General features: G+C 39.3%; 1 protein-coding gene across 2 annotated transcripts in view; it reads left to right on the forward strand.

Moving 5' to 3' along the window:
* The window catches only part of Cntnap4 (contactin associated protein like 4), a 290,563-nt gene that overhangs the window by 163,364 nt on the left and 107,064 nt on the right, over positions 1-20,135 (forward strand). The window contains exons 5-8 of one of the 2 annotated variants that reach the window (XM_021169778.1): positions 15,010-15,213; positions 15,754-15,938; positions 16,684-16,827; positions 19,859-20,120. In XM_021169778.1, the coding sequence (XP_021025437.1) occupies positions 15,010-15,213; positions 15,754-15,938; positions 16,684-16,827; positions 19,859-20,120 (795 nt within the window). The remainder of the gene's footprint in view (positions 1-15,009; positions 15,214-15,753; positions 15,939-16,683; positions 16,828-19,858; positions 20,121-20,135) is intronic. The other variant, XM_029480968.1, reaches the window with a different exon arrangement.

Raw genomic sequence — 20,135 nt, forward strand, 5'->3', positions numbered from 1 at the left:
CTTTCTTTCTTTCTTTCTTTCTTTCTTTCTTTCTTTCTTTCTTTCTTTCTTTCTTTCTTTCTTTCTTTCTTTCTTTTGTGAGTACATTTACTGTTTTGAGGATAAGCATTTTCCTGCCTGCCAATCAGTCTTCTTTTCTCACTGACCCATGACTTAAGTATCAGTATATTTTAAACTCAAAAACATAGAGTAAAATGCTAAGACAAGAGCTGATGTAAAATGATACATGTATAGTTTTAAATTATTAAAATATACAAAGTAATAAGTTTAATGGGAAGATAGTCTCAGAAGTGAGGTAGAAACCAACTTAAAATTTGCTTGGATGTAAGTGACTCTGAGGAATGGGCTGGATATTGACTTTAATCCCTAGGCTGGATGATCTTCACGATCACATTCTCCAACTATTTATACCATCATTCCTTGCATGAGTATTGAATGATTACATATGATACCATAAAGTCAACACATATTGAACAGCTATTATAAGCCAAAGAACATTATTTGTAGGTCTTTTCTCATTTAGTTTGAATAGCACAGAGGAATAGGTACATGAATCTCACTATTTTATGCAGGAATAGAAGGAGACAAGCAGAAACTCGTACCTAATGAACCATAGACCTGCTCTCAGTCACTGTGCATAGACATAGCTGGAACCTTTGGCTTTCCTTATTCATGAATGAAAGGGCTACGAACTCACTGCAACCCTTTGTTTGCAACTCTTTTGAGTGGTGTAGACAAGATCAGGCTGAATTTGTTCTAGACAAAGGAGGGCATTCCTCTACCACATCTTTCAAGAGGAAACAATGGTATTTGGGGTGAGGGCAAGGACTTCCTCCTGGATCACAGCTATGAGATGGTCATCTATGCTCAGTGAAGCAAGCCTCTTCTGATTGCTTCTTCCCATATGCACACCCTAATGTAGTTTGTGGGTAGGTTTTGTCTGTGCCATTCATTCAAAAGCAGTGCCTATCAAAGTGTCTTACATCTGACATAGAAGAAAGGGGACCATAGAAAATTTCAGAAATTTGTCCAAGATCAGACAACACACAGTAGACCTAAGATCTAAAATGAATGACATCACTATCCAAAGTTAGTGTTCCCCATAACTACTTGGTCCCTTATATCTATTCACAAATAAGCATGCACTGACATTTTCTAGGAGATAATTTTACTACATATTATATATTTATTAAGTATATTATATATAAAGTCTGAAGTATGCTATATGTACTATATATACAAAGTATAATATGTACTATATATTGTATAAAATATACTATTTAGAGAAATTCTGAAATGGCATATATTTTATTAAATAAGATAGGCAGTGCAATGTTGAAATACATTATACTCATCAAATGCAAAGTAATGTAGCTTGTGAGATGCTGTAGCATATAAATGTGAGGAACAAAGATTGAGGTTAATAAAAGAAATTGATAACAATACATTTTGAAATTAAGATGTATTTTCTCATAGCAAGCTTGGAGGAGATTCCAGATAGAAAATGTGATTCTATTCGGTCTGATGTAGAAAAGAGGGTTGATGGGTCATGGAATAATTGATTTTATTCCATAAAAAAGCGATTCTGTTCAGTCAAATAAAGGACAGAGTGTGGATGGATCATAGGATAATTAGCTTTAATTTGCAACTTGATACAACCTGGAATCATCTGGGAAAAGGGTTTCAATGAAGAGGTTGTCCATGTTGGGTTGGTAGACATGTCTAAAGGGAGATTGTTTTAATTGTGCCAGTTGATGTGGGAGGTGGCAGCCCCCTGTGGGAGGCATCATTCCTTAGACTAGAGGATCAGTTTGCATTTGTCAATGGTGTCTTGGACTAAAATGCAGGTTACAGGTTAGAGGGTTAAATATGTAGCTAGAAGCAGAATTTGAGACTTTTGATGGCATCTGTACAAGACAATTGGTGTAGCACTGGAACCGCAGTCCGTGGGGACAGAGAAGGTCAGTATCAGGAGTCCGCTGAGGTTACTGAAGCCTCAGAGCTTGGTCACTGTGTGAGTGGACACTGAGTCATTGCATCACTGAGAGGTGGTGTTATCTATTGGGACAGGGCACACTGGAGAACGAACAGGCTGTTGAAGAGAACAGAGGGGTAATTAACCCTGTTGTTGACTTATCGAGTTCAAGTGCCTATGAAACATGGAGCCAACTCCAAGTAAATCATACATTGTTCTATGTCGGTGCTAATAAAATAATGAAGCACTAAGTTTTAACAACTATATGTTGCATCATGAAAAATGGAAATGCTTCTCTACAATTGGAGCAGGCCATTCATGTACTTTATTTATTTGTTTTAATAATTAATATATTTTGTCACTTTTAGTGCAGCCATGCACATGCCTCTCTGTGTGTGTGTATGTGTGTGTGTGTGTGTGTGTGTGTGTGTGTGTGTGTGTGTGTGTAAAATGGTGCACATATGGAGGTCAGAGAAAAACTCTCAGGAGACAGTTTTCTCCTTCTTCCACATAGGTCCTAATGCTCAAACTCAGGTTGACAGGTTTGGCAGCAAGCACCTTTATCCAATGAGCCCTATTTTTCCCGTTTTTTTGACCACCTTCTTCACATTGTGTCTAATACACATGCCTACTAAAGTTATAGACTCAAGATGTCCTGTGATCATTTCATGGAAAATGGCTATTGTGAGACCCACATGTACTTTTTTGTTGCCCTCTGCCCCAACAAGTTAGAGCCAACAACTGATTATGAAGAGATGCCAGGTGCGTGGAAAATCCCTATCAAAAAGCCTGCTCCACTTTTAATGTCAGCAAACCTGAAGTTGTCTCCTGAGTAATGAGAGAAGCAGAAGCTAAATTTTATGACATCAAAGGGAAAGTATAAATTTTAGATAATGTTGGCCCCTGCAGTTGTGAGCACACTTATAGATCCAGAGATGGATGGGAGGATGGGAGTGATGGAAGAAGGAAGGAAAAGAGATCTAAGCCTTTGATGATTAGATGAGGGGATACTATGTGTTGCAAAGACAAGTGCAGGGGTGTAAATAAAATCAGGGATCAGAAAATTGCTGGGTGAATGTGAATGTACTGGGCATGCCCTAAGGGAGTGGGGATTAGACTACAGGGGGTAATGTTCATAATTCTGCCTGATTTGCTTCAGCAGTTGTCCTTAGTCTGCACTTAAAATTCCTTACCTGCAATTCTGAGTAAGGATCCCTATTTTGTAGCCCATGGTCTTTTCTTATTGCTCATCTACAAAATAAGAATATCCAACTACTTAGCCATACTGAACTAATTTTTGTTGCTGCGGCATGCCATAATTTCATGGTTTTTCTAGCCCTAGGGGCATTGCATGATGCCTTTAGCAATTGTTCCATACTCTGCCTCCTTTCTTCCACAGAGATAATCATCTTCCCTCAGGGAGTAATAGGTGCTCTCAACTTCTCTGATATGCCACGTTCAGACCTAGGGATGTTTTCAACTGTCACAAAGCAGTCTTTCTTCTCCACAGTGTTTCGTCTTTGTCCTCCCTGGCGCACAACAGGTTCCTCTTTCCGTCATCCATCTTCTGGGGAGATGGATGAGTGAATGGAGGCATTTTGGTGAGCCTCGGGTAGGCTTTCCCCATCATCCAAGCAGCAGTCCAACCTCTAACATTGAGGAATGAGACACAGGGAGAACTGAATGAGAAGACTTGATGAGAAGAAATGTAGAAAAATACTGAACTATGGTATTTAATGGCTTAAATATTGACTGTGCGAGAGAAAATTACAGGTTTTATTCATCGAAGAGAACATAAGTCAATCATTATGAAGCTCATGCTAAGTTTAAAAAAATAGAAATGCACATTTAATAATGCCCCAAACACTGGAAGCTGGAATTATACACTGTGAGCTAGCTTCAGTTGTTCTAATAGACATGAAACCATCAACCTAAGAAGGGGAAAGGGCTGCTCTGGCTCATTGGGAAGTTTGGTTCACAGTCTATTGGTTTGTTGACTTGGGACCTGAGATACAATGGCACTTTGTTGTAACAGCAAGTTCATTTCATAGTTGGGGCATGAATAAAGGAGAGAAAAGGAAGAGACAGAGGGTCCACAGTGCCTTTTGAAGCATGCTGAAAGATTGGCTATTAGACTGTGTTTCTTAATATTTCCACCATTTTCCGACTGTATTAGGAGCAAGGGGCAAGCCTTGAGTACATAGACCTTCAGAGGACACTTAAAAGTCCAGAGTATAACAATGTCATCAGTAGATTTCAGCTTCCCAAGGTGAAAATAGTACTTGTCTTTGTCACTGTTCTATTGCTCTGAAGAGACACCATGGCCAAGGCAACTCTTACAAAAGTATTAATTTAATTGTGGGCTTGCTTCCAGTTCCAGAGCGTTAGTCCATTATCATCATGGCAGGGGCATGGCAGGAGCATGGCAGCACTAATGGCACTGGAACTGTGGCTGAGAGCGGCATCCTGAGCTTCAAGCAGAGAGAACACTGGGCCTTCTGAAACCTCAAAGCCCACCCTCTGTGACTCATTTCCTCCAACAAGGCTATGCCTCCTAACCCTTCTCAAATAGTGTCAGTCCTTAGACTTAACATTCCAATCTATGGGCCTATGAGGGACATTTTTACTCAGACTACCAGAATACTCAAAGAAAGCAAGGTAGTAATTTTTCTGCTTTAAGGATTCTATCTCGTCTATCATGTACCTTGCTAGGACAGAAAATTAAAAGCAGTTCATTTATGGAAACAGAAAGTTATAATTGAATCAAATACATATTTATTGAGCTAGTTTCTCATGGTAACTGCTGAAAGTTTGACCAGGTAACTTAGACACAGCTGCTTATCTAACTGTTCATCTATCTATAAGACATAGCTGAAGGATCCTATTTTGTGTCAGATTTAAAAGTAAGCCAGCTTTTAGTGAGCCCAAATTCCAGTGGACAGATTCTGCCATTCTTTGTAAAGCTTTTATATAGTTCTAACATTTGTATTTGGCAGGTAATGTTCTGTTGATGCTGCCACAGAGCTAGCATTACAATACTAGAAGAAAGAACTATGAAAACTGTGAAAAATCTTCAGAAGTGTGTGCAAAGAGTTCAGAAATAATGGAGAAGGCGTCTCCCATCCCACAACAGAAACATTTAGCATCAACAGAAGTAGCTATGCAACGCCAAGACATATCAAGTATATGTAAATAAAGGGGTTCATAACAATGTTTATTTTTTAATATTTTTATTTTTGAAAGTTATGTATGTGTTTCAATGTGCATGTGAGTACAGTGTCTATAGAGGCCACAAGAGGGAGTTGGATCCCTTGGAGCTGGAGTTACAGGTGGTTGTTAGCTGTTAGGTATGGATGTGGGAACCAAATTTGGAACTTCACCAAGAGGGCAAAACTTTTAACTGTCGAGTCTATATTCTCTCCCTCATTCCCCCTCCATATTTTCATTCTCCTCTCTCTCTCTCTCTCTCTCTCTCTCTCTCTCTCTCTCTCTGTCTCTCTCTGTCTCTCTCTGTCTCTCTCTCTCTCTCTCTTGTTTGTTTGTGTTTGTTGGAGGACAATTATGAGAAATAATTTCCTCATTCTACCATATGGGTCCCATGATCTGAATTCAGGTCCTTGGGTCATCAGGTCATCATGTCTGTCATGAAGCCCTTTACCTACTTTCTTACTGGACCCATAATAATTTTTCACAGACCCGTAAGTCACATATGAGAGACATTAAGATATCAATTTCTTATTTTGAAAGCTAATAAAATAAAAGCAATGTTTCTTTCATAATCTCCAGAATATTCTATAATATTTAAATACAACAGAGAATGTTTCCCTTTTCCTTTTAACTAGGAAATAATATTAAAAATATGATAGCATTGAAAACATGCCCATTTGGCAACCTTGGATAAATGAATGGATTACAGTAATTACAAATGTTAAAGAAAAAAAGGTAAATGACTTCCTTTTTTTGGTATGTTGGGTCAGAACAACTTTTATTGGGTTAACTTGGTGCCCATAACAAGTAAATATACTAGACAGATATGCTCTTTTTATAAACGGCCTCAGAGCTCTGAAATTCATTTCAAAGCAGGTAGAAACTTGAAAGCATTGGATTCTATAAAGCCAAGAAGCACATTCCGGGAGATTCACATTCCACTGGCGATTTTCTAAGGACAAGCAGAAAGTTTATCAGCCATTGCAGACTTAGGAGATAGAGGCCAGAGTTCCAGGTTTCCGGAGAGGCTAAACATTGAGAAGGGGATATTCAAAAGAAGTTATCAATGGAGAGCTCAAGCTCCCCTCCCCCTGCTCCCAGTCCTTGGCTGATTTTTGAACACCATGTACCTGAGATGAGATACCCAGGAGACAGCATGAGATGCTGAGGATACAGTTTTAGAGACTTATAGCATCCATGCAGTGTAGAAGGCCACTCTTGCAGTTCTAGTCCTGCCAGTTATAAGAACAGTTAAACACATTGATCTTTGAACTGGAAGGCCATAGTGACACCAACTGAGAAGCTCTGGCCCTACTTGAGGGCCTAGGCGTAAGAACAAACTTCAAATACAGAAACCCACAGGCAGGTCATCCCATGAACACGGTGACCTGCTTGGAATGGTACTTCCTGTGGGCTATTTCCATTTTCTTCCTCAATGCCAACCCTTCAGTCTTCTCCATCTCCCAAGGGGACTCATTCACTATCTTTCATTTCCTCTCCTGACCTCCATTCATTTATGTGTTTAGCTTAGATATCTTAGCAGCAGAGATAGACCTCATTGCCAATGTGATATCTAACCCAATCCTCTCTGTAACTCTGCTTTCATATACCTTTTATAATTTGAAAGTACTTCTGGACTCGGTAAGTAGATTAGTGCCTTTCACTTTAGACTGGGGGACTTTTGAGGACAGGATGTGATCACCGTTGAAATAGTGGCTTCCATGGTGGCATATAGCATAATATATGTGTAATAAAATTGATAAATACATGAATGAATATAGTTTTTATATAGTTTCTGTGGTTAAGAACATGGACAGCTCCTTCAGAAGTTCCGAGTTCCCTTTCTTGCACCCATATCAGGAGGCACACAGTTCCCTGTAACTCCCGTTCCAGTGCATCTGCTACCCTCTCTAGCCATTGAGGACACTGCACACATGTGCATAAACCTAACACAGACATATACACATAATCAAAAATAAATCTTTAAAGCTATTTCCATATAAAATAAACAATGAGATAGTACATAAAAGTAAATTCATTGCATTTAAAATGTAACTGTTGAATAAGGACAGAGACATCATTGAGGCGAATAAATGATTGTAGATATTCTTATCAAAATGGTATGACTGTCATCCATGTTGGGATCTTGTTGTACTTCTGTTGGATCTCCAGAGAACCTTTGGTCATATGAAGCATGATATTTAATCTCTTCATCTTCCATGTTAGAAAAAAAAGTATTTAGGTGACTTTGGCAACATCATAGAAGTTACCAATCAAACCAGAGACTGAAATACAACTTGTATCTTCCCACAACCCACTGAAATGGCCTTGCCGGATCAAATGCTACTGGTTTCATCTACCCAGAAAGTTAGTTACGATGGATGTTTAAATACACAAGTCATGTCCAGCACCTCAGCCTATCACTGACTTTTATTTAGAGCCATGGCAGAAGAATCACTGCGCTTTGTGGTTCGATGTAGAGCTTGCTTCTATTCCTCTTTCCGTTTTATGGTATTCATTTGAATTGTTTTAGAAGTGGGAGTCCCTTAAATCATCCTTGGTTCCTTTATGCTTCTATGCAAAAATAGTATAACCCATTTCCTGTTGATTTCTTGAGTGCTTGGTCTCCAACCTGATTCAGTAATGCAGGTCTCAAGTGCCTATCCATCACCCCGCTGCTTGAATATCTCACTATAGAATAGTTTAAAGGTGACTCCATTTGATTTATATTCCTTAGTTTAGTAATTCATGGGTAATAATTCTCACATAAAGAAACAGTATGATTGCTGTTAAAAGCTGACTTCACTTTTAACCAAGAAGCACTTGGCCTATGGTCCCTTTCTCCAGCTCATAGAAGGTCTGTATTAATTTTATTCTTTGATCTTTAAAGATAAAACTCTTTTAGTGTGTGTGCATGTGTGCGCGCATGTGTGTGTATCTGAGTATATATACACAGCTGGTTACAGATGCCCTTGAAGGCTAAAGGTGGGTGTCAGATCCCCCCTGGATCTGTAGTTAGTTGTGAGAAGTCGGACATGGTTTCTGTGATTCAAACAGGGTCTTCTGCAAGAAGTGTTAACTGCTGAGCTGTCTCTCTAGCCCCTAAAGATAAAATTCTTATTCGGTTTATATTTTGGAGGGTAATTCTACCCCAAACGAACAGAAGACTTAATTATCTTTTTCAAGAAGAATCCTTTCATGACCTTTAAATAAAATTAATTTTCTCTTATTGGAGGAATGACTTTCCAGTTCACGCATTTTCTATTCTAATCTTTCTCTTTTAAGTTTTAGTCATCTGTCCTCATCAATAATGCTATGATTCATAGTGTAACTCTCAAAATCAATTTATCCTGAAGTATCTTTCAGGGAAAAATCTTTCCTACCTCTACAACTTTCTTCAAGAACCAATTGTAGTATAAATAAATAAAATGTATTCATTTTCCCCAGTACAATTCAGTAGGCAATGAGGTTATTTGATTTCAGAAAATAGGCCTCTGTATCCTACTTGTTCTTCTGGTCAAATCTTCTTCATGCTGTCACCTAAGTCAGCTTCACGGGGGCAGGGCTGTATTCTTGGGTCTCAAGTTAGGAGTACACAGCTTCTGATCAAGTGCCAACCAGGAAGAGCTCAAGATGATGAATGTTTATGGAATACCCAGTTAAAAATTATTCAGTTGGTTTATTTTTTTAAAAATTTCAAAACTACTTAGTATGTTTCTCCATGTGTGTACTGTGGCATGGTCATGGACAAAGGTCAGTTTGCAGGAGTGAGTTCTTTTTAGGTGGGACCTGGAGATTAAATGTGGGTCATTTGAATTTGCAGAATCATTGTGTGCTGAGCCATCTTGTTGGTCCAGTTTGTTTTATTATGACTGGGCCAAAGAGTTCAATTTAAAAATTTACCCTCTTAGATTTTTTTTTGTTGTTAGTAATCCACTTGGGGTCAGGGGGGAATTGCTTTCAAAAGTGACAGCCCTTTAAGATCATCCTGAGTAAGGTAACCCAATCACAAAGAATACACATGGTATGTACTCACTGATAAGTGGATATTAGCCCAGAAGCTTGGAATACCAAGATACAATTTACATAACATGAAACTCAAGAAGAAAGAAGACCACAGTGTGGATACTTCGGTCCTTCTTAGAAGGAAGAACAAAATACCCATGGAAGAATTTACAGAGACAAAGTATGGAGCAGAGACTGAAGAAGTGACCATCCAGAGACTGCCCCACCTGGGGATCCATCCTATATACATTCACGAAACCCAGACACTATTGTGGATGCGAACAAGTGCTTGCTGACAGATGCCTGATTTAGCTGTCTCCTGAGAGGCTCTACCAGTGCCTGACAAATACAGAGGTGGATGCTTGCAGCCAACCATTGAACTGAGCACAGGGTCCCCAATGGAGGAGCTAGAGAAAGGACCCAAGGAGCTGAAGGGGTTTGCAGCCCCATAAGAGGAACAACAATATGAACTAACCAGTATCCCTAGAGCCCTCAGGGACTAAACCACAACCAAAGAGTACACATGGTGGGACTCATATTGCTCCATCTGCATATGTAGCAGAGGATGGTCTTTGTGGACATCAATGGGAGGAGAGGCTCTTGGTCCTGTGAAGGTTCTATGCCCCAGTGTAGGGGAATGCCAGGGCCAGGAAGTGGGAGTGGGTGGGTTGGTGAGTAAGGGGAGTGGGGAGAGGATAGGAGGTTTTTGGAGGGGAAACCAGGAAAGGGGATAACATTTGAAATGTAAATAAAGAAAATATCTAATAAAAATATAAAGAATGAATGCAAACTTTTATATGAATGGGGTCATTAAGATGAAAATAACATTTTTCTTATGCTGGAAAAAAAAAAGGATTAGAATGCTCAAACATTAGAATGCTTGGAGTGGGACTGGATAGAGGGGTTAGGTAGAGAGAGTCAGCCATAAGAGAATACCTCAAAATGATAAGTGGCTTTGCACAGGAAGTATGTACAGGTAGCGACAGTGTCTGCTGCTCAAGCCGGTGAAGCGTTTCTGCAGCTCAGTTGAAATCCTTCACAGAGGATATTGTAGATTGGCTGTCTTGCGCATCATAGACAGCACCAGGGACATTGCCCGATCCAGAAGCAAAACTCTGAACAAAAGCATGAATAATTGCATCTCAGGGATGTGTGTCTTCTCATAGATAGTAAGGTTTTTGAGAAATATAAAAGAACGTGCTTCCTTTTCATGCCATGCTTCATCTGCCTCTGTACTTGCAGAGAGCTGGCCATAAATATATGCTGAAGAAAGGCAGGTTGAGTGCCCATTTCGGGAGCATTGCTTCCCACACAGCTCCGGTGAAAGACATTTGTAAATTTTCTATTGGAATGCTTTCCATTCTGTGGAAGTTTACATTTCTGCATCATATATAAGCAAAGCACACATATGGAATCACAAGGAGAATTGGTCTAGGCCTACCATCCTTTTGAGTCTCTTCTTGCCTCAATTCTTGCTTTAAATTAAGCAGATTGGAGATGGCAGTATTCACTGAGGAGAACTCAGGTCACCAACAACTGCCGGAGCCAGTCGGCTTGAGCAGAAGCTGACAGGGAAAGAGCTACAGAATCCACAGCAGGCTCAGATCACTGTCTCTGCATAGCCTGACAATGGTACTGATAACTGAAGAGCATCCCTCCCTCTGTGTGTGTGTGTGTGTATATATACCTTGCATGTGTGTGTGGTTTGCATGTATATGTGCGTGCCTTGCATGTATATGTGTGTGTGTGTGTGTGTGTGCATGTCTGCGTGTGCATGTGCACATGTCTTTCTGTCCATGTTTGGCATATGCATGTGTCTATGTGCATGTGGTGTGTGTGTGTATACATGCATGTATGGACATGTATATGTGCCTGTGTATGTATGTGCATATGCATATGTGAATGTGGGTGTGTGAATGCGTGAGTGTGTGTGTGCTCTTCAGAAATTCACTATGTTTTAAAGAATCAGAAATCCACCCAAGTAATTAATTATTTTGAGCAGCTCTTTTCCTGCTCAATATCCTAATAATAAATAATAGGCTAGCGTTAGCAGCAATGAGTGCTCATTGATTACTTGTTACTATGTGGATAAACACTCATACAACAAACCTGTGGAGAATATGCTGCTCACTCTCATTTCATGCATGAAGAAGCAAGACAAAGAGGTTAAGTAATTTGCTGTGAGACAGAAAACAACCACCCCCACTATTATTGTTTGAATATGAGATGGCCCCCAGGCTTGTATTCTGAGCACATGTCCCAACGCTGCTGGCAGTAGCTCTGTGGCGCTGGGGCAATTCTAGGAGGTGAGGCCTAGATGGCCAAAGTCTGCCATGAGGTCCAGGCTTTTGACGGTTTTATATGGGCCCCTGTTTTGCTTGCTCTCTTTGGTTCCTGGTCCCCCATAGTGTGAGGAGTTCTACTTCAAACATCAGTACCACGAATACACCCTTCCATGACATGCTAGAGACCTCTGAAAACAAGAGCCAAAATAAATCTCTCTTCTCATATTTTATATCTGTCAAGTATTTTTATCATAGGAACACAAATCTTTATCTCTAAAGCCTGAATGTAAAAACATTGTGGGACCTTGTCCAGCAAAGATGCTTTGAAGATTCGATTCCTGGCCACTCCCTGTTTTTGTTTTTTTTAGAATACCTTATGAAATCACGGAAGGTTCTTTTAAGAGTGGGAGCAGATAGGTTAAAGAAGTAGGTTTCAGATCTTTCTACCATTTGTTTTTATGTCTTCATTAGGGTTTCTGTTGTAATAAAACAGTGACCAAAAGCAACTTGGAGAGGAATGGTTTGGCTTCATTTATACTTCCACATTGTCATCCATCATCAAAGGAGTTCGGGCAGGAACCTAAGGCAGGGACTGGAGACAGAACCTGAAGCGGGACCATGAAGGAACCTTGAATCTGGCTTGTTCTCTGTGGCTTGCTAAGCCAGTTTTCTTATATGCCTCAGCACCATCTGATGTGGGGTGGATAAGAATATAGACTAAGTAGGAAACTGTGTTGGGCCCTCCCATATCAACTACTAATTAAGAAAATATCCCACAGGGTGGCCTACAGTTAGTCTGATGGGGGGAATTTTTGTACCTGTGGTTTTCTCTGCCCAGAAGACTCTAACGTGTGTCAGGTTGACAAAAACAAACAAACAAACAAACCCTGGAACCCTAATCAGGGTATTTTATTTATCATTATACAGAGCTTTATGCTGATAGTTCAAGACTATATTTCACTGTCAGATGTTTGCGTAAATACCTTTGCAAATGTAATAATAAAAAGGTGAATGGTTGTCAGTGAGTATAGTATTTCATTAATATGAAAATGTCAGGGATCATACTGAATTTCATCTTTATATTCCATATGTGCTACATGATTGCTCTCTGCCCTTTCCATCCTTCTGAACAGTCTTGCTTATTATATGCATGTTAAATATGCGAGGGGCTTGTCACCAATATGCTCATTTCCCTATTTCTACACTCCCTCCCCCCACTCCTCGGAGGCACCTTGCTTGAAGGGACTCCACATCCTCCCTCAGAGCATTAAATTATTTCTTGTCATAGTAGGTTCTCAATAATCTTTGATTATGAATTTGTGACAGTAAATGTAAACATAATTGGGAGAATATCTAGCCTTTTTGAAATTAAATGCCTCAAGAGTTATCTAGTTGATGAAGAGAGAATATGGGGTTTGAAACTGTAGAGAGAGGCCAGGATACTGAAAAGGAACTGCCCGAGAATCAGATTTCTACATCTGACCACTGAGCAAGCTTTTTTTGAGCATCTTAGCCAGTTGGCTCTGTTTTCTCCACCAGCTACTCTCTGTAATGGTTTTATGGATACATTTGTTCATCTTCTCTGGGTCTAAGCTCCAAAAGGACATACTGATCTTCAACACTTTCTACCCAGCATATAGCATGCAGTACCTCAGACATGGTAGACTAAGTATGGTTTATAGTAAATGACCTCATTGATTTGGATAGCCATACACTTGTTAGGTCGAAAGAAGGTAAAGGTCAGAGAGGATGGAAAGTGGCTTCAGTTGAGGGATAAAACATTGCCCCGTTGCTTTAGGCATCAATTGTCCAAGATTTCTTTCTTTCTTTTTTTTCACTACCTTATTTTGCTGATGGAAGTATTCCAGGCCCCAAAGCTTGAGGTGCCATGGAAGATGGATACAACCATTATAATGTAATAATAACAATAGTGAAAAAAGAGAGAGAGAGAAAGAAATAGTAGGCTAAAGGAACATGGACGGTTTTTATGGGGGGAAAAATCTCTTGGTAGCTAATTCCAAAAATAGTCTTTATCTAAAATAAAATCATTACTCTGATAGTTGCCTCTAAGCAATACATTAAGTCAGAGATAACTGCATTGCTCCAAATGTGTCAGCATTTAAAGTCTATCTGGCTGAAATTTTTCTTAATTTATTGCCATCTAGAAATGGTAGAAAACATCATTTGTGTTTGACAAAGAGTTACGTTTTAGCCACGCACATTCATCCAACTATATAACAAGGAATGATTGTTCGGCTAACATTATTCTTTCTAAGGAATGTGATGTTTATTCATGTGAATGAATTCTTTATAAGCATATTAACAAGATGTAAAAAAAACAATCAGACCCCTGAGTCTTTAGCTTCATAGAATAGTGAAAAAATATAGGGGGTTGATAGGAGTGATTAACAGTTTCTGGGGTGCCGTGATTAGTCTGAATCAAATACATGTTTGGGCATAGAAGTAACTATAATAATTTCATCAATGAAATATGAATAAGCTATGTTATGTTGTCTACTGAAAGAAGTCAAATGACACTTTGAAAAAATGTGCCTTATTTGATTGAGTTTCTCTTCATTTATTATCTCAATGTACTCTCAAGGGTAATTGCTTTAAAATATCTTTGACTGGTGAAACAGATAATACAGCAAGGATTTCTGAACATTATAGGTTTCACTTGTGTCTTTTGCGGGTACAACTGATTTTGACAGTTGTACTATTATGTTACTAGTGTAACATGACATCTTTTAAAAGATGAACTGAATATGAGTGAGCTTGACAATGAGTAGGTAAGACACTGTCAGAAAGCTGAAAAACAGGTTGATGTCAAAGTATGACATAAATGCAGTAGTATAAACCCTACAATACCATTAGGTTCATGTCTTCCTAATGATGCCTTTGGGAAGGCAGAAAATACCCTTGTCCTTAAATACTATCACTTGACTGTGGAAATAAGACAGAGCACAAGGCCAATTTAATATGTACTTGAAGTGGTTTATATATATATATGTGTGTGTGTGTGTGTGTGTGTGTATGGATGTATGGATGCTGTCTTTGATAGATATAGCACATGTCTGGAAGAATGTTGAGATATTCAAACCATTTTTTTCTGGATCTTCCTCCCCACACTGCAAATTAATTTCAACAGCCCAATACCAGTATTCAACTATACTTGATTTTAAAAATATGTACTCTAAAGTGATTATATGTATTCATTGTAATCATTTTCCAATTTTTTTCTTTTTTAGAGTAAGACTAGCCTTTAGTAACATAAGAAAATTTGAGGTATACATTTAAAGAGTATTTCTAAATCATGAATTTTATGAATAGTTAAACAGATCCAAATAGAATTGAATCAATTTGGAATTTTGATGTTATGAGATACTTGTTGGTCTGACATCACGCACAGTCACACAGACAGACAGACAGACACACACACACACACACACACACACACACACACACCAGTAGTTACCATTTTTCAGTGTAAACCATATTGATTTGTACAATGGTGACATTCCCTGTCTTTGTTCCTAGGGTCGGTTGTAATTGATCTTGATGGAAAAAGTTCCCTCCTCTACAGATTTGATCAAAACTCCTTGAGTCCAATAAGAGATATCATATCTTTGAAATTTAAAACCATGGAGAGCGATGGGATCCTACTGCACAGGGCAGGCCCTGCTGGAGATCATATCACATTGGAGTTAAGAAGAGGAAAGCTCTTCTTACTTATTAATTCAGGTAAAACCACTTGGTGAGGCTCTTGGAAGGTCTGACCATTGCTTTTTACTTATGTAACTTGATATTTTCATAGCCCACTTCCTTTGACTTCGAAAGTACCTTATTTTCCTGTTGAAGGACTTGCGTGTCTGCCCAGTGTTCATAAGATTCATGTTTGCAAACTGCACACACCCCACTTGGACTGCTCTTCCCATAACTCTGGTGGAGCTCCACAGTTATTCACTAGCATCATAAAGAATGGGATGGGTCATTGAAAAATATCACAGCAGTAAAAATAATGAGCTTGTAGCAAAGATAAAATTTACATAGAAAATGAGCTTGCAATGGGTAATAATAATAGAAAGAATTAACAGTGGAGGAAATTACAGCAAGGTTGAGAGATCATTATAATCAAGTTGCAGGTAAATCCACACCACTGTTCAGGATGGCAAACATCGAAGAAGGTTACAAATTACTGTCAGTGACACTGGTCCATCAAATAGAAGATCCCCAACCCTTTTAACTGGATCAGAGGGCTGTTATTTTTTTTTTTCCTTCTAGGTGAGGCTAGACTGACCTCCAGTTCCACCCTGATCAACCTCACACTGGGCAGCCTGCTGGATGATCAGCACTGGCATTCTGTGCTTATCCAGAGACTGGGGAAACAGGTCAACTTTACAGTGGACGAGCACAGGCGTCACTTCCATGCCCAAGGAGAATTCAATTACCTGGATCTTGATTATGAGGTGTGGTGGTTACATTTCAATTAATACAGATTTGATGATGTGTGTGTGTAGTTTAATTTCCTAGTCAAAAAAAAAAATGCTATAAAAGCACACCTTGAGAATAAATCCCCAGGCTGACAAGACATTCCCAAGGAGGTCTAACTCACTTTCATACCAAACTTGAAGCTCATCATTTATTATGTATTTATATGTATCATTATAGCACATGGCCATCTGCTCACCTGACATGTATAGTCACATGTGTAGATCATGTTTTCAGTGATGGGCTCTCATTGCTGCATGCAAATCTAGAAGGCATGATCTGAGTTTCTTGTATTCTACTCCTGAGGAATGCAAATCTAAGGGAGACTAAAACAGAAACAGATTAATTCCTTAACATCCGATTTAAATATGCAAATAGCAAATGTGTGCTAGGAACATATACAAAATAAACTATCATAATTAGGTACCTTATTAAATAGCCCAAGTTCTACTGTGAATAGAAAAGTGTATTTTTCTTCATTAAGCAATAAATATCAAAACCAGGTGTGATTAGCAACTTGGAAGAATAATTAAACTGTCACCCAAATGAAGACTGAATGCACATAAATTTGTTTCTAAAAGTCAGTATCTTAATTTTTTTCTGTGTGTGGTGTTGTGAAGTTATCTACAGGATGACTATTGCTACAATTGCTAATCATAATTATTTAAATAGGTTCTCCTAAAATCACTAAACAATATTATTGATGCCATTTTTCTTTCTAAGATCAGCTTTGGAGGGATCTCAGCACCTGCAAAATCAGTGTCCTTGCCACACAAACATTTCCATGGATGTCTAGAGAACCTCTTTTATAATGGCGTAGATGTCATTGGCTTGGTCAAGGAACACAGCCCTCAGATCATCACCATGGTAAGACCCTCCAAGTGAAGGAATGAGGAAAATGTGTCTTTTCCAAATAAAATTGCTCCATTTAAGAGTCTCATTCAATATGTTTTAGACTTGGCTCTTCTTTAAAATTTCTCTCTGGTTAACAGTAAGCATATAGGAGCTTAATTCTATTTGTTGGAGTTATAATTCACAAAACACAAGTATTTTTCATATGCCTACTTTCATTAATTAATTAATTAATTTTGCTTCAAGACAGGGTTTCTCTGTGTAGCCCTGGCTATCCTGGAACTTACTCTGTAGACCAGGCTGGCCTCAATCACAGAGGTTCACCTTCCTCTGCCTCTGCCTCTACCTCTCAAGTGCTGGGGTTAAAGGTGTGCACCACCACCACCTGGCCATATATTTATTTTTATATGAAGTAAATGTATGAGAGATTTTTTTTCTGGGTAGAAACAAAACACACACACACACACACACACACACACACACACACACACACACACCTACTTCTTCACCAGAAAGGGAACTCATGAGAGACCAAAGTAATATTTGCACCAAAGTCTAACTTGGTTGACCAATGAGCTTCTAATGGGGTCATGAATAGGAGTGTGGGTAATACCAGGATACTTACACAAGCAAGAACAACTCAACAGCAGCTGCATCACAAAAAAAGCCACTCCAACACAGGTGATGAGTCAAAAGGCTGCACTCTAGAACTCTCTCCTCACAGGTTGCCTGGTCAGACTCCTCCCCTAGCAGTTGTTTATGATATCTATAATGCCAGGAAGGAGCCTTCCAGAATTTTCTAAGCTTTAGTTTTCTAAGACATGTGGTGATTTTTTGACTTCTTGAATCTCGTGAGCCAGCCCCTCTCTCCTAGATGGAATGTTTTAATTTGGAGAAAACTCTGCTGCATAAATTAAAAAATAGCATGAGAAGTAAAATTCTATTGTGATATGGTTTTAATTTTGTTGTGGCTGCTTAAATTTTATGGACATAGTATTACTCCCAATAGATTGTTTGCGTGTTTATTTAGTTAGTTAGTTAGTCAGTTTGTTTAAGAAGTTATTGCCTGACCAGTTTGTTGGGTGAGCACAAGGCCTCAAGAATTAGGTAGCTTCCTGGTGTGTTAACAAGACACAAGAAACACTTGCATTTATCATGGCCACTCATCCCAAATAAAGAGCTTATAGACTGGCCCAGCAATGGAGCTGCCATGCTGTCTAATTAGCAGTGTTGTCTGGGCTCCATTATAACCCAAGTCTATGGAAATGCGGCAGCCTTTAGCTCTGTTGGTCATGGCTCAGTCAGGGAAGCCATAGCAGAGTGTTACAATTAGGACTTAGCAGAGGAACCAGGAAGTGAAGACCTGGCAGTAGGAGCTCATGAACTGAAGCCGCAGCGTGAATGGACCAAGTAGAGTTGGCAGATCGTTTGTGGCTTATGCGATGAGCTTTCCGAGGCTTCTACAGGAGCTGTTGCCTCTGGGTACCTTCTGTCTCTAATAAATCCACGATACACATCTGGGCTGGACATCTACTTGGCTTGTCACTGCCCAGCAGGACCAGCTGTCATGATAAAGAGGTGGTACAGAATGGGAGAGAGCAGAAAGTGGGACAAACCTTGTGTGGATGTGTGTTTGGGGGTGTGTGTGCATGCATGGGTTGTTGTTATTGTTTTGTTTGTTTTGAATCTATGTGGATGTGTGCAAGTAGAAGCTGGAGGCTGCTGTTGGGAATCATCCCCAGTCACTATTCCACCTTATTCATTGCGGGTGTATTTGTTGATCAAACTCAGAGCTTGCCTGTTTGCTGCTTGTCAGCTTGCACTGGGAATCTCCCTGACTCCGAGTCTTCTAAGGTTGAAATTACTGATGGCTTCCCTACCCATCCTGCATCTCTGCAAGATTCTGAGTTCCAAACTCCAGTCCTCAAGTTTGTATAGCAAGTCTTTTGACCATTGGGCATCTACCAAGTCCCAAACCTGGCTTTTTGGCATGGGTTCTGGAAATCATCTTCCAGAAAGAAACTTCGGGGTTTCTGCTAGCAAGCAAGCAGTGTGTGTCACTGAAAGCTTGTTTGTGCTCACCCACCATTGTACGTGATTCCTAACACCTCTGGGGCAAAATGGCTGGTGTCTTACTGTCAAATATTGTTCTAGGTTTTGTAGGAACTTTTAGCTAGAAGCAAAGATTGAAATTCTGGGAAACACGCTTTCCAACTTGACTATTTTGATGATAAAATGCAGATTTAAATAGATTTTCATTAATTTCTTTCATTCCTTAAAATTCAAAATATGCAAATTGAATTTCACGTTGTGCAGAAAATCCCAAAGAGCATCACAAGAATATTTATTATCGAAAATATTTCATTCCTAATTCTCGGTGAATTTGGGCTCTTTGTATGTTTCTAACACACAGTAAGATTTTAATTTCCTTACTTTTCTATTACAGGGAGATAATTTAAAAGGAAATATAGACAGATATGTGTAGTTTGTCCTAAATAATGTTTGTCTACAGCACTTGTGCCAAGACCACCCCACTGCTCTTGGACAAGAGGATGTGCTCTGTGTAAGGCAGGAGAGGGCAACTACCCGAATAAAGTGTAAGCTCAAACTGAAGCTGATAACTGTTCCCATCTCCATAGGGTTTAATAGTCTTAAAATCCCCTTCCCTCTATATGTTTACGTTAGCAGTTAGCATTTGTGTTCTCAAGCATCTAACCATCTAACCTTTCATACACAGACAATGTAACGGTTGTATAAAATAAAACTTCAATGTTTATTCTTCTCAATAAAGTAGATTTCCAAGTCCATTCTAAGGTTGAAGAATGACTAGAAAGCCTGGGAACATGCTTCAAGAACTTTTAAGATAAATGGCAATGATTCAGACCTTCATGGTATCAGTCAATGTTAATATGGGCCTTCATGGTAACAGCCAATTGTTTTCAGGCTACAATGATATGAGATTGGTAACCAGACTTTATGAGCACTTAAACTCCAAACTGTGTGGAGGGTAACAAACTGAGTGCCTTTTCTTGTCCTCTGTCCTCAGGGAAATGCCTCGTTTTCTTGTTCACAACCACAGTCTATGCCTCTGACTTTTCTGAGCACCAGGAGTTATTTGGTCCTCCCAGTGTCTTCTAAAGAGGAAGCCATTTCAGCCAGCTTTCAATTCCGAACCTGGAATAAGGAGGGACTTCTGCTCTTCAGTGAACTCCAACCGGCGTCAGGCAGTCTCCTCCTCTTGCTCAGCGATGGAAAACTTAAACTGAATCTTTACCAGCCAGGAAAGTCACCCAGTGACATCACAGCAGGTAATAAATGTCTTC

The sequence above is a fragment of the Mus caroli genome, chromosome 8 (genome assembly GCF_900094665.2).
Source record: "Mus caroli chromosome 8, CAROLI_EIJ_v1.1, whole genome shotgun sequence".
Lineage (NCBI taxonomy): Eukaryota > Metazoa > Chordata > Mammalia > Rodentia > Muridae > Mus > Mus caroli.